The sequence below is a fragment of the Eurosta solidaginis genome, chromosome 3 (assembly GCF_040869045.1).
Source record: "Eurosta solidaginis isolate ZX-2024a chromosome 3, ASM4086904v1, whole genome shotgun sequence".
Taxonomy (NCBI): Eukaryota; Metazoa; Arthropoda; class Insecta; order Diptera; family Tephritidae; genus Eurosta; species Eurosta solidaginis.
Genome location: NC_090321.1, coordinates 65,278,673 through 65,294,164, shown reverse-complemented (window position 1 = coordinate 65,294,164; position 15,492 = coordinate 65,278,673). Strand labels below are relative to the sequence as shown.

General features: G+C 39.8%; 2 protein-coding genes across 4 annotated transcripts in view; one reads left to right on the top strand and one right to left on the bottom strand.

The window, feature by feature from the left end:
* The window catches only part of LOC137243858 (uncharacterized), a 38,618-nt gene extending 32,583 nt beyond the window's left edge, over nt 1-6,035 (bottom strand). For 2 of the 3 annotated variants that reach the window (XR_010950654.1, XM_067772073.1), the window contains exon 1: nt 5,898-6,034. The gene's annotated coding sequence lies outside the window, so the exon portion shown is untranslated. Of the gene's footprint in view, nt 1-5,805 lie in introns of all 3 variants that reach the window. The other variant, XR_010950653.1, reaches the window with a different exon arrangement.
* A 2,504-nt stretch (nt 6,036-8,539) lies between these two features.
* On the top strand, nt 8,540-11,767 carry LOC137246414 (protein-L-histidine N-pros-methyltransferase). The gene is made up of 3 exons (XM_067777510.1): nt 8,540-8,931; nt 10,528-10,812; nt 10,882-11,767. Exons 1-3 carry the CDS (start codon nt 8,824-8,826, stop codon nt 11,422-11,424), a joined length of 936 nt encoding a protein of 311 aa, XP_067633611.1. The 5' UTR covers nt 8,540-8,823; the 3' UTR covers nt 11,425-11,767.
* Nucleotides 11,768-15,492: the final 3,725 nt, after the last annotated feature.

Sequence of the window (15,492 nt, the reverse complement as noted above, 5' to 3'; positions counted from 1 at the left end):
TGCATTGCTTCCGCAGTTCATATGTACTGGACAACAAGTCAATGAGCGCTTCTTTGGACAGTCTGAAGCTTTGAATAAATCTATAAACAAAACTTATAATTTCAATAATTTCACTATTCACACTATTCTAATATTCAAAGTGCGAACATTACATATTACAGCGTCAAAGAGCTCCTTATTATCTATATTGGCCTTTTAAACACTAACATACAAATTGTCAAATGCCTTATTTCGACTGCAAGCATGTATTCGAAATTTTTTATAGTACTGAAAGTTTCGAACATAGCCGAAAAGGCATTTACCCGCAGCCAATAAGCATAGATTGTTGGTACTTTGATATTTTGAACGAAAGAACACGCAATTTTGCAATATCGAAAATTTCTAATATTGCAGAAGATGGCTTATTTGGGCAGCGCAATCACATCACTTTTTAATATCACAATTTTGAAAAATCCGAAAATCGGTTATGTGGATGGAAAATAAAACAAAGCTTTCGAAATCGAGCAAATTAAAGCACACTTACGTGCTGGAATTCATTTCCAAAGGATTTGAAGCATCCCTCACCCGTCTTCTACTTCTGGCTAGCTCCAGTAAGCTTTCCTCTTCATCTGACGAATCGTCAAACCACAATTCCTTCGTAGTCTTACTTTTATTTTTAATATTTGAATTTAATAACTAGTTTTGCTTTTGTTTATTAATTTTATTTTATTTGACAGAGTATTGGAAATTTGCTATTGTGGACTTTTGAATTTATCGAAATTCACAATAACGCTTGCCTTCATCGAACGCGCGTCATAATACCGAATGAAAATCCGTTCGATTAGCTCTTTCGACCACAGTCGAAGATCGATATTGTCTCATAATAGGGGCCGTTTTTGTTTTTTTTTCTAATTTACTCGTATTCTATGTATAATAATTTAATATAATGGCCCGTAGTCATAGTCGCTGACTAAAATACTCTTTAGTTAAAATCTTGCCTAAATTTAGAATACCATTTAAAATGTTTGTCTGTCATAGTCATATTAAACACAGATATCAGCTAAAATTAGCATGTACAGGGTAACCACATGAAAAAAAAGTTTCGATAGGCGTAACGAAGGAATTTCAGCTATTTTAAAATATCACCCTTTACCTGCTGATATTTACAAAAAGGATACATACCGGCAAAGCGACAACATTTATTTCGCCATTTTTCCATTTATTTATTTTTACACAAATATTTTAAAATGCAGCAGATAAATGTAAGTAGAAACCGAAATTGTAAGTATTTTAAATAAATAACTTCATTGTTGTTCTAGGAAACGAAACAAAGAGTCCGTGAGGGAAATTGGACCATAGGGGAAAAGGCCTGCTTGCGTGAATGCATTGCGTCCCACATCCACATCATAGAGGATAAATCAAATGATGGTGCGATGATAGCAAAGAAGAGAGATGCATGGAACCAGGTTAAAATGACAAAGCTGGCTGCTGGATATGAAAGGGAGGTCATAAAATTGCGTAAACAGTGGAATAGGTGCAGCTGCTTGGCAGTATAGTATCTTCCTTCAACTCAGGTGCTTTGTGTATGATCTGAATGGTAGATATATCCACACTGTCAGCAACTGCCTCTTTAATAATATTTCCAGTAGCAATGGCTGTCTTTCGTTCTGCGCTGAAAATGTTTTGAGCTGCCAATTTCAATCTTGGCAATTGCTTGCGATTCCATGATTTTCCTTCTATTACCTGCAACTAACATTTCCATTTGTACCTGCTTGCCTGCATGCTTCGAATTTTGTTCTACTAATCGCATCATCATCAAGGTTTAACTTTCAATGATGAGGGTGTGGGAACGCGTATGCAAAACATTTTTTGAAATATTATATGCATTTATTTTTAGAGTTAATTTTTAGTTTCTTTTTGCGAATTGATTTTATTCCGTTTTTATTATTTTGCATTGGAGTTGTTATTTTATATTGTAGTTTTAAGATATATGACCTGCCTTATTTACACAATCTGCAAACTAAAAAAAAGACTGAATAATGAAATATACAAATATTTATTTTAAAAATATATTTATTTTTAATTCAATACTTATTGTATTTGTAAAAAGAAAAATGGATTAAAGGTAATGTAAAGTCTTGTCGACTGCTAAAATTACATACCGAAACCGCTCCACTTTTTTCTAAAAATATTTTCATAAATGAAATGGAATTTACTTGCATAATATTTCGAAAAAAGAAAAAGAAGCGGTAAAGATGGGTTTGATGGTGAATGAGGGCAAAACGAAGTACCTGCTGTCATCGAGCAAAGAGTCAGCGCATACGCGCCTTGGCAACCACGCTACTGTTGGTAGCCATAATTTGGAAATAGTAAAAGACTTCGTTTATTTGGGAACCAGCATCAACACTAGCAACAACATCAGCACTGAAATCCAGAGAAGAATCAATCTTGGCAATAAATGCTACTTTGGACTAGGTAGGCAATTGAAAAGTAAAGTCCTCTCTCGGCGAACGAAAATCATACTCTACAAGTCACTTATCGTACCCGTCCTGCTATATGGGGCAGAAGCATGGACCATGACAACAGCAGATGAAGCGGCTTTGGGAGTGTTCGAGAGAAAGTTCTTCGAAAGATTTATGGACCTCTACGCGTTGGCGATGGCGAGTACCGAAGAAGATTTAATGATGAGCTGTACGAGCTATACGCAGACATCAACATAGTCCAGCGAATTAAAACGCAGCGGCTGCGCTGGCTAGGCCATGTTATGCGAATGAAAGATGATGCTCCGGCCAAGAAAGTGTTCCTATCGGAACCCGCCTATGGAAGCAGAGGTAGAGGGCGGCCCCCACTCCGTTGGAAGGACCAGCTGGAAAACGATTTAAACTCCCTTGGTGTGACCAATTGGCGCCGGTTGGCGGAGCGAAGGAGCGACTGGCGCGCCTTGTTGGCCGGCCATAACCGTTTAGACGGTTAAGCGCCAATTAAGTAAGTAAGTAAGTAATATTTCGAAAACCGGTCGGACTTCGTCCACTGTCGTCGAAGGAAAAATATTCTAAATATTTACCTATCAGAAAGACTACCTAGGTAGGTAGCAATTTTGAAAAATATCGAACCATAAATAAGATTCTTAAGAATATTACAGGCCCTGATCGACTTTCGGTGAAGAAAAGTTCAACAAATACTAACATTGTCAAGAAGAGCTACATGTGTTAAAAATTTCACGAATTTCGCATAAAAATTAATTGTTTCGATTAAAACTACGGATACACTCAGGATTGCTATGAAGTTATCCCAAAAATCTGATCACAATTGCGGAGTAGTTTCGGAGTCCATAAGCCTCATAAATATGTACATACCCTTGTTTGTCCATACATGTCCCGAAACGAGTATCATAGACAGTCTCAACGTGATTGAAGTACATTGGGCCCTCCCAAATTGGATGGGATCCATTCTTCAGTTGAAAAGGCTAGATAAATCAAATACTAAACCTTGGGAAACCAGCTAGCTTGGATATTCATATCGTCCAATATCTTTCCTATCGCCAGTACCCAAGATACTTGAAGCCGTCCTGTTTCCTCAGGAACTTAACATAAAAACCTAGAATAATTAAACAGGAGGTTCCACGGGGTGGTGTCCTATCCCCGCTTCTGTTTAATTTCTACATATCAAGGCTGCCTTCCCCACCAGAAGAAGTTATTTTCATTTTCTCATAGACGAGTTTGCTTTTGGAATAAACAGCTATCTCCTCAGTCTTTCCAATGTCGGTGAAACTCTATAACAGGGGTCGACTGCTAATACGCATCCAAAAATATCGGGAGAGGCGTTTGACACAATATATATCCGAATATTATTAATAATACGAAAGAGAAAAATACAAATTTTAACTCGTTCAAAAGATATTAACGAAAAATCGCGAGACTCCGAAACCGGGGTTGGAATCCATACTGTTTTTTGCGCAGAACACGTTTCTGCGTTGGCGACCTTTGGCCACGCTTATAAAAAAATACTCTGGACGATCCACCAATGGGGTAGGATGAACATTAAATCTGTGCAAAATCCCTTTGTCCACACAATTTTTTCCTGTGTACAACAACCACACGAAAATTGCAAATTTTAACTGCAAATATCTCCAGACATAGATTAGATTTTTCTTTTCCGACTTCAAAATACTGTTGTCGAGGTCAATACGCGTCGTTTGACACCTCTCCCGATAAGTTGGACGCGTGTTAGCAGTCGACCCCTGTTACAGACTTTTACCCTGAGGAATCACCTCGTGCGACAGGTACTATCGCCGAACAAATCCACGGTCTCTCTGTTAACGACGTTGAAAGCGCAAATATTGGATGTTAACGTTGATTGTGTTACGCCACCGACTGTCAGTCCCCCAAAGATCTTAGGGACAACGTTCGATAACACTCTGACCTTTAAGACGCAGGCCACCGAAATTGTTTACAAAGTACAAAGCTGGAACAAAATCCGTAAGTCGCTAGCCGGCAGCACTTAGGGCAAGGATAAAGAAACCTTGCTAACCACTTACGAAGCCATTGGCCGGCCGCTAATGCGGTACGCGACACCAGTCTGGTCCCCTAGTCTTAAAAACTCTGCCACGAGATGGCTTGTTATGACACCCTGAATATCGCCTACATATTGAGGCAACGAGCTTAACATTAAAGAGCATTACTAATTATAAGGTAATTCTATACGACAGCATGACACTGCTAATACGCGTCCAAAAATATCGATGAGGTGTCAAAAGATGCGTATTTACATCAGTATTAATAATCCGAAACCGGAAAACAAAAATTTTGTCTCTATGCGCAGATATTTGCAGTTGTAGTTGGCGATTTTCATGTGGTTGTGTAATGTTGGGGTACCCACACAAAAATTGTGAACATAAGTGTTTTGCGCGTATATAGTTTTGGTCTCCAACCCGGTGTTGGACCCACCCAGAGTAATTTTTTATAAGCGCGGCCGATGGCCTTCAATGCAAAAAGGTGTTCTGAGCAGAAATAATGTGGATCCAACCCCCGGTATCGGAGGGACCCGTGGGTAATTTTTCGGTTTTTCGGTAATATCTTTTGAACTAAAAATTTTTCTTCTGAATTCTTGCGGAATATTAATACTGATGTCAAGACGCGTCGTTTGACACCTCTCTCCATATTTTTGGACGCATATTAACAGTGTTATGCTGTCGTATAGAATTACCCTAACTTAGTGTGTATTCGCCACTGGTCATTTTCGGTTGTTTACTTTAGCTCACAACTGCTAAAACCCGACCAAAAATATCGGGATAAGTGTCAAAAGACGCGTTTTGATCCCAGGACTACGAATTCGAGAGCGGAGATTCAAAATATATTATTTCTGTCAAAAGTTATTTCCAAAAAACCTAAAAATAGCCCCGGGGCGCTCCGAAACCGGGGGTGGGATCCATAGTATTTTTGCGCAGAACACCTTTCTGCATTGGCGGTCTTCGGCCGCGCTTATAAAAAATTACCCTGGGTGGGTCCTACACAGGTTTGGAGACCAAAACTATATCCGCGCAATTTTGAATTTCCACCTTCGGATTCGTGATCCTGGGTGCAAAGCACGTCTTTTGACACCTCCTGACATTTTTGGACGAGTTTTAGCAGTTGCGAGCTAAAGTAAACAATTATCCTGGCTTTGACCCCGGTATTAATTATGCGAAGGAGGGGGTGGGATCCATAGTAATATTGCGCAGAGCACTTTCTGTATTTGTAGCCTTTGGCGCACTTAAAAAAGTCTGGCAAAATACAACAGAAACCTTTCATAATTTTTGATAAAAATTAGGTGAAAATATCTCCTCACAGAGTTAAAAGACGCGTAGTTTGACGCCTATCCCGGCATTTTTAGACGCGTGCTAGTAGTCGAGGTTGTATATTTAATCAGTGCACTATTACCGATTCCGGGAAAAATATAAAACTTTTAGATGAAATTTGGTGAGAAAATTTGTGTGCGATTCGTTTATGAAAACTAACTCCCGGTAAATTATTAGTTATAGTTTTTATCAAAAATTGATTAAATTGGTTGCTTGTTGACTTTTCTTTATTTATTTACATGGGTGATTTGTTTTCATTCAAAAGTCATTTTTGACAAGCTAAATGCGTTCGATGCGGCCACCGTGGTGTGATGGTAGCGTGCTCCGCCTATCACACCGTATGCCCTGGTTTCAACTCCCGGGCAAAGCAACATCAAAATTTTAGAAATAAGGTTTTTCAATTAGAAGACAATTTTTCTAAGCGGGGTCGCCCCTCGGCAGTGTTTGGCAAGCGCTCCGGGTGTATTTCTGCCATGAAAAGCTCTCAGTGAAAACTCATCTGCCTTGCAGATGCCGTTCGGAGTCGGCATAAAGCATGTAGGTCCCGTCCGGCCAATTTGTAGGGAAAATCAAGAGGAGCACGACGCAAATTGGAAGAGAAGCTCGGCCTTAGATCTCTTCGGAGGTTATCGCGCCTTACATTTATTTATTCTTTTTTTAAATGCGTTCGAATTAAATCGCATGATTGAAAATCTTAGGGCGTTCACACAACAATAAGGTACATGCGATATGCCAAGGTGTATCAATTATTAAAGATTACTAAAAATGAGCATTAATAAATGCAGAACGAAATGCCCTTCCTGTGGTGGTACTTGGTACATTTGGTGGCGCATTGGCATTTGTTGCTGCTACATGCTCTATGGCAGATTCAGCATCTAAAACTGTAAAGAAAAAATACGATAGTACATCGTTTAAAAATTGATTTTTCTTTAACTTACATGTCAAATTCCGTTCCTTAGCGATGTTGTGAAGTACAGCAACAGCAATAATAATATTTTTCGCTGTATCCAAATCTACACGAAGACGTTCGAAATAGTACGGAATCTCGATTTAATCTGTCCGTTTAGGCATTCTATTTTGCTTCGAGTGGCAATGTGGGACCTATTGTACTTTTCATCAGAACAAAATTAAACATGAATAAATATGCACATTGCCAAACATGTCGTGATGTGTGTACCTCTCTTCCTTTGGTGTTGAAGGATTCTAACAGGGGTTAACAAAATAAGTGACAAAGGCTATCCTCCATCTCCGAGTAGTACACCATTATGGGAACTTCTCATTCTCCTTAATTTATTTTTTAATTGGCACTCGTTCCAAATCCGAGCGTCATGCTTTGAGCCACGAGATCTTGCGACAATATCCAAAATTTTGCAGTCTGCATCACATACGATCTATGGATGTATTTTATATTATATGATTAAAAACACAACAAAGTGAGCAAAAAAAGTTTAACCTGAACGTTTAAGGAATAATACCCCTTTCTATTAAGGTAATGTCCTGCCATCATCACTCCAACATCCTTCGCAGGGCATTTTATCCTAACGTGTGTGAAATGAATTGCTCCAATAACTGCAGGAAATCTGCACACGTTGTAAAACTTGGATTTTACGTCAGCCAACTCCTGATTGGATGGATATGCAATGAAGTGTGGCAACAAAAGGGCAATCTTTTTGCACATCTTTTTTTTAACCCTTCCAACTGTAGCCTGTGACATTCCATGAAGATCACCTTAAATGACCAAAATTGGTAAGTTCAAGTAAAATTCTGCAGAGCACAAATTATAGCATCCACCAATGTCACTTTGGTGAACATTTCTTCCTAAAAATCGCAACGCCGTGAGAACCTGCAGGCTGGCCGAAATTGGAAGTCCCCTGTTATTCAAAGGTTCGTCAATATCCAAAATTTCTATGAGATATAGAACTGTAGCCATATCGAATCGATATCGTTTATAAAAATCGTCTTCCTTCATTTGGAAAGGATCGTACCACGTCTTGTACACTTTTTCCCTCCTACTTGGGATTGCATCATCTACAATCGCAAAATCCCTCAAAATTCGTTGATTTCTGTCCATTTTTTCACTTTCACTTCAATAATTTCACTTTTATTTTAATTTCTCGTATTTTCGCAAGTATGCAACGCAAAACGTCAACTTAAATGTGCCATTTTAAAATTAAAACTCCTTTTTAGAGATAAAACAGTGCTTAAGTTGGCTATGATAGACTTAAAACGATGTTTAATTTAGAATCATGTTTAAATCGATAAAACTCTATTCTAACTTGACTATGATTACGGGCCATAGAATATAAAATATAATATATATATATATATATAAATATAAATATATACATATATATAAATATACATTTTACAAAAATAACAAACTTGGTCTTGAACACAGCCTTGTTTAGACCTGCTTTTCAAGCTCTATCTATTCTCTTTGGTTATAGAGTTCTCTGGTTTTACATTCCAATACGACGCGACATGTAGCGACATGTTCCGACAAAATATTCGGGGCATTTTTGCCTATTCTAGTTAGCAACTTGGTGTTGTCGTGTCGTACGACTGTCGCTAGGTGTGCATGGTTCCATAAGAATACATGCAAAGTATATTTTGTCGCTACATGTCGCCTCGTATAATGTGCATGAACCTTTTAGATTGACGTGGGCAAAAATTTATCATCAACTATTAATTTTACCTTCTTACACGTCACGCTGTGTTCACCCCTCAATTCATTCAACAGAAAAGTTGTTATCATCGTTTGCTCAAATTATTATTATATTTGGTCGGTGAGCTTGAATAAAGCAAAATGTTTTATGATCTTCACTAAAGTAGAACCGTACGATATTGCAAGAAATTAATCAAAATTATAGCAAAAATGGCCACATAATCGATCCTGAAGAAAAATCAATACTAACCAACGCAGAAAGTCGCAAACATCACTGGCCATCCGTTCATCAAATATTTAAACAAACCTCTTTCTAACTTAACTTAAATTTACATTTTTATTTATGTTTAAACCACCAATGAGTTGTTATCGGCCACGTGGAACATTAGCACGTGCTATCTTTCAAAAATATCACAATGATCGATCTTTGGAAGAACTTGATACTAGACTTGTAAGTATGTATATGTGCGTGTGTTTGCCCGAATGTAACCAAATATACTTTAAATATAATATAATCGGGAGAACTTTTATATCTTTCACCTCATCTTAACCTCCTGCTGACAACTAAGTTTAAATAGGTTCCTCGTAGACTGTTGTAGCAGTCCTTCGTCCCAACAAATAGGTGCGTCCGATAAACCTTGTTGTTTCAATAGAGGGTGATCAAAGAAATATGTGTGTTCAACACGTTGGTTCCACATTGCAATTGAAAATATGGGGACACGTTCCAAGCGAGAGCTTAACCTATTACAGTATCCAGGGGCTGTTTTCAGTTAATGTGAGTTTTAAAATGTACACTTTTCTTTCATACAAGCAAAAATGTGCGTTGTAAAACTCACATTTACTGAATCTAGCCTCAGATCGAAGTAGTTCTGTCCTTGAGGCTGCTTTCCTCAACTGCAAGCTTTGGGTATTTGTCTTTGAGTCAAGGTCCACCGGGCACTTGTTGACATAGTAAGTTGTTGTTTTTTTTTTTTTGTAGATGTGTCTCAGGGTATTTTTGTCTTTTTCTTTATACGGCTGACGTCTTGAATGCCGAATTTCTTCACAGTGCTCCCCCAGCGGGTTAGGGGGTCAGAATATACACGCTGTAGGTATGCCTATGGTAGGAGGCGACTAAAATACCAGATTAAAGGGGCTGTGTAGCGCAACCCTTCAGGTTGCAAGAGCAATATATAGCTTATCCAAACCCAATTGTCAACCTCACCTATCCGCGGGCAATCCTGTTTCACTAACAGGCGAGTCGCTGGCGACCCCAAGCTCCTCATGCAACTTGCCGGTGGGGAGGGATGGCCTGAAGGTTTAATGTGGCCACATAAATCGTTCCCGAGATGGTCGGGCTAGCACCTTAATGGTGCTTTGTTGCCGGAGCGTACCGGATCTGTATCCGGCAAAGGACCATCACATCGATAACACTCCCCAAAGCCTTCGGGGAGCAACCTTATCGCTACAACAACAACAACAAAATGTCTGTTAGTATGCGCAGGCTTCGGGGTATTGAACATAAACAGTTTATACAGCATTTCATTTCTCTCCTTTACGGTGAGTATTTTCGCCTCACTGTGTAGATGATGTTCTATGCCGAGTAGTCGGTAGTTGTCAGGCGATATGATTTCTCTGAGTGCTTTGGCTTTCCTGGCTTTAACAGGGGATTCCATATAGCTTTTTCCCACCATTCTGAGCAGTGGGTCTTACTTTCACAAGTATTGCTTGGAACTCTTATAAAAGGAGTCTCAAGTTCAGAGTAACGTAAGCTGCTTCGGGAGGTTTGCGATAGTTCATTTGCGTTTGATGGTCTGCGCAAAAAAGCTGTAACATGTTACAATTTATAGAATAAAACTACAGCTTTGCCATTTCCTAAATATAATTCGATTACAATGAGAAAAACATTTTTTTTTGTTCTGTGTTGGCGCTACAGCGGATTTTAGCGGTAAGCCCGGCTTGCAGTTGAGCAGGATCGGGTTATTCTTTGAATTTGATTATCTATTTCTTTATTTTCCTATATAAATACATACATGCATATTTTTACAAACATATTTTCCTGTTTCAGTGGTATACTACCAATCATGAACTACCTCCAAAATTTCAAACTAAGTTCGTACCTCTACTTCAACCAGATGAATCAACAATGCGTTGGCTGGAACGTGCCAAATTACTTTCGACAAAAATTTGGCTTCACATCTGGCATGCTATAGCTCGAATAGTTTTACAATTTTTTATGACACAGACTGATATAAATGGATATTTAAATCGGGGCTCAATGTTTATATTATCCGAACAACAATTTGGTAAATTACTTAAAACTGGTGGATTTGATGTAAAGTTATTTGATATTGTAAGCATACTATTGTTCTTACTATATACTTCTAGAAATCTGGTTATTATGTAAAATTATAAATTGCAGATTCATTGCTTGGATATTGGTGCTGGTGATGGTGAAATTACTGCACGATTACTAAAATCCATTCAGGATTTAAATCCAAAATGCAAAATTCATACATTTGCTACAGAAACCAGTTGGACAATGCGTGAACGTTTAAAAAATAGAAATTTCAATATACTCGAACGTATAAATGAAGTACAAAATATGCAATTGATATCCTGCTTAAATGTTTTAGATCGTTGCATTGATCCAATCGATCTTTTAGAAGAGATTTATAAAGCTTTAGCGCCAAATGGACGTGTTATTTTGGCTTTAGTTCTACCGTATGTACATTATGTAGAAATGAACTCATCACATATGCCATTGCGCCCTTTGCTAAAGCAGTGGCCACAACGTTCACAACAATTGAGTTTTGAAGCAGAAGCTATAGAATTTTTCGAATTATTAGAAACGATGGGTTATCGCATTGAAGCTTGGACTAAAGCACCTTATTTATGTGAAGGCGATTTAAGGCAATCCTTTTATTGGCTAGTAGATATTGTAGTTGTATTGTCAAAAAATTAAGATTTTTAGATAATAAGATTAATATAATTATACAAGAATTTATTATGTATATAAATAGGTATGTATATTGGGCATACATGTAACTTACTGATTTACAAGCTAATTTAAGGCGCGGAAACATTATTTATTGAATGGGGTTGGGTTACTGTTTATGGCTTATTATGAAGAAACAGGATTTTCTGACCAATTGGCCTTTGTGTGTATATATTATATACTACATAGCATTTGTGGTATTAATATACTTTGCTGTTTGCTATTGTAGTTGATATTGCTTAGATAAATTGTTGATAGAATTTAAAAATCAATCATTGTGAGTAAAGAAGTATTTAAAAAATTAAAGAAATGGATTTCTTTTGGCTTTTAGTCTACTATCAGCTGAGCGGCAGCTGTCCTATCTCCATGCACCTGCAACAGAAATGGCTTGCCAGTATGTTTGAGACGTACCGGCCATTCAACATTGGCCAGTCAGAACCTCGATCACTAAATTAACATTACTTAATGCAATGATGGATGTTGTTCTTGTTGTGATAAGGACACTCCCCGGGGGTCTTGGGGAATGTTATCGATGTTGATGGTCCTTCGCCGGATGCAGATCCCGTACGTTCCGGTACCAAGCCCGACCATCTCGGGAACGATTTGTTATGACCACAAGCGACCTTCTAGGCCATACCGCCCTCCCACCCCCTAGATCCATGAGGAGTTCGGGATCGCCAGAGCCTCGGTTGTTAATGTAACAGGATTCGCCACGAATAGGTGAGGTTGACAATTGTGTTTGTGGAAGCTATATATTGCGCTGGCAACCTGAGAGGGTTGCGCTACACAACCCCTTGAATCTATTTTGTATTTTAGTCGCCTCTTATGACAGGGATACCTACCGGAGGTATATTCTACCCCCCTAACCCGCTGGGGGTCAATGATGGATGTCAATACAGTGTTTGTAGGATTCAACGGGTTGAATAGCGCTCTGGTGGCACCAAGTTCCTCGCGGAAGGATAGGGTTTGATGACGTAGAATGTTCAAACGGGCATATCAAATGGGCTATTTTCGATCTATATGCAGCAAAAGCCGATAACATCTGTACAACTTCCCGAAACCTTTAAGGAGTCTCTTTATCGCTACAAGGAGAAGAAGAATACCGGATGCCAGTAGCCGCGGTACTTAAGCTCGATAATGGCCTATGTATTCATCTCCGCAAGCTCGTTGAAAAAATTCTACGCACAAAAACTCAGCCGTTTGATCCTGATGAGCATAAACAAGCCGCCAGCCAGCCTCATCCACAACGGTTCGCAAAAGTCCTATGCCGAAATATGCCGGGAACCCCGTTCTCAGAATCCGATACCTGAAACTCGCAGTTGAGGAAAGCAGACTTCCAACGTGCGTCGCTCTATTACAAGTTCGATCTGGACACTGCAATAGGTTAAACCTAAAGGTTACTTATGCTTCACATTTAGCGCTAAGGTTGGCGGTGGCTTGACTCACAGCCAGTATACACCTCTTGTCGATAGCTTTTCTAGCCCAACTACAATGTTGAGCTTCCAAGACAGTGTCCTAGTCAGTGTATTTCCTAGATAATTAATGCAGAAAGTACCAGCTATACTCTCGCAATCGAGGGAGGCCTGAAAAAAGGGTTGCTATATCACTGTCCGTTTTGATTGAGTTGAGGGCCAAACGACATTACTCTGCCCACCTATTCACCCTCGCTGGACATGACGGAAATTGCGGGTCACCTGTCAAAGCAAACACTCGGCAGCCACTGGCTTCGAGGTCTAGCAAAAGCTCCTTCAATTTCAAAACCCAAGTAAAGGAGACAGAATACCCCCTTCTGGCTTGCCTCTCTTCAATACTTCACTCCGATGTGAAAATTATGCTCCACTGAACGGTGTGTTAAAGAATTCAACCAGAGTCCCCCTAGTCGTAATCCAACCCCAAGCGGGACATTGTCAAAAGCCCCTACGATGCCTAAGAAGGCACCCCAAGTAAAGTATTTCTATTATTTTGGTTTTATGTGCTCAATGTTTTATGAGAAATTACTAGAGACAGCTTGGTCTGAAGACCTTACAAGATACATAATTGGAAGCTCTTAGCAGTCTTTGAAATGAAGGTGAATTTGCACGCCTTCAGTCTGCAATCCAGTTAGAGGCAAATGGCGTACCCCCAGCGAGTTAGGAGGCTTAGAATATACCCGCGGAAGGTATGCCTGTCGTAAGAGGCGACTAAAATACAAAATTGTTACAAGGGGCTGTGTAGCGCAACTCTTTCAAGTGGTTGCCAGGGCAATATATAGCTTCTCCAACCAATTGTCAGCCATAACTTGGCGAATCCTGTGTAGCGCAACTCTTTCAAGTGGTTGCTAACGCAATATATAGCTTCTCCAACCAATTGTCAGCCATAACTTGGCGAATCCTGTTTCTTTAACAGCCGAGGCATGGATCTAGGGGGTGGGAGGGCGCTATGGCCTGGAAGGCCTCATGTGGTCATACCAAATCGTTCTCGAGATGATCGGGCTAATACATTAATGGTGCTTGTTCCTGAACGTACCGGACTGCTTCCGGCAAAGGACGATTAACATGGATAATACTCCCCAAGGCCTTCTCGGAGTGTCCTTATTGCTACAACAGCAACAACAGGCAAATGGCGTAGGTGATAGCCAGCCAGCGACAGGAAGACCGCGTTGGGCTGCGTTGGAATAACACGATTCCGCGGCGTGCATTTCTAAAGAACCAACAATTGCCCGCAATGTGGAAGCTTTAACAAATCCTCGCCACTTGTCTTGCAGGCACCATGCATTACTCAAGTAAATCAAAAGCTGGATTTCTTGCATAAGTAATCAGTTATGCCACCTGTACGGACCCTTATTGTAGAGAAGAAAGTCCGTTCACGTTTTTCTAGCAATTAATTTGGTTCATGGATAACTCTTCGCCCGAATAGAGAACCCTTTAATTTCCACAGGAATACATATACCGATCCTGAGTCAGACATGGCTCAAAATCCGATGACGGTAAAACTGAAGATGATATCTATGGGTCGAACTTCTCGACATAGATAGCAGTGGTAAAAAAAAAGATAGCAGTGGTAAGCTGTCCACTACATTTCAGGTAGATATCCATGCAAAATCAATCGGAAGTTCCGAAGTTTCTTATGCCAGAGAGACTTTTTAGCTGATTATGGTATAGTTTTATTTAGTACCCTTTTCGAATCAGAGGCATAAAGGCATCCGTGTAAGGAGCTTGAGCTACTAGCCACCAGCAATAACGCCCGCAAGTTTTACATAAAAAGTTTACGACAGACAGAAGGTGTTGAGCCCGGGGCAGACTCCTGTAAAAACGAAAACGGCGACCTGGAAACCAATGTTCAGAGGGTGCTTAGATTATGAAGGAGACCCTCAGAGAAGGTTATGCACCCGAGCCCGGAATCGCTGATGATGGAATAAATGTTCCCTACCCGTCTATGAATAAGTAAGAATAGCGGTAACCAGGCTGAAAAAAGGCTGCGTGCGCTGATAGACATCCTGCGAAAATATTCAAATAAAGCGGCAAAGGGCTGGTAACAGGGACGAGTGCATGCCCGACCGGAATCTAAGTGTTCTTTACCCAGTTCACAAGAGGCAGGATCCTACAAACTGCGCCAACTATCGAGGGTTCAGCAATCTTACCATTCCATATAAGGTGCTGTCAAACGTATTGTCTCAAAGATTGAAGCCCACCCTAAATCGGCTAATTGGACCTTATCAGTGCGGCTTCACACTTGGTAAAGCTATAATCGACCAAATTTTTACTATGCGCCAAATCATACCAGAAACCAGAGAAAAAAATTGCCATACTTCCCGTTTTCGCCGATTTTAATACTGCCTTCGACATTACACAAAGGAGCTGCCTTTATACCGCTTTGTCTGCATTCGGTTTCCCCGCAAAATTGTTGCGGTTGTGTAAAATGTCGTCGAGCAATACCAGCAGCTCATTCAGGTTTGGGAAATACCTCGCTGAGCCGCTCAAAACTAAACAAGATTTCAGACCCCCTATCGTGTGATTTCTTCAATTTGATGCTGCAGAGCGCTATAAAAGCGTGCTA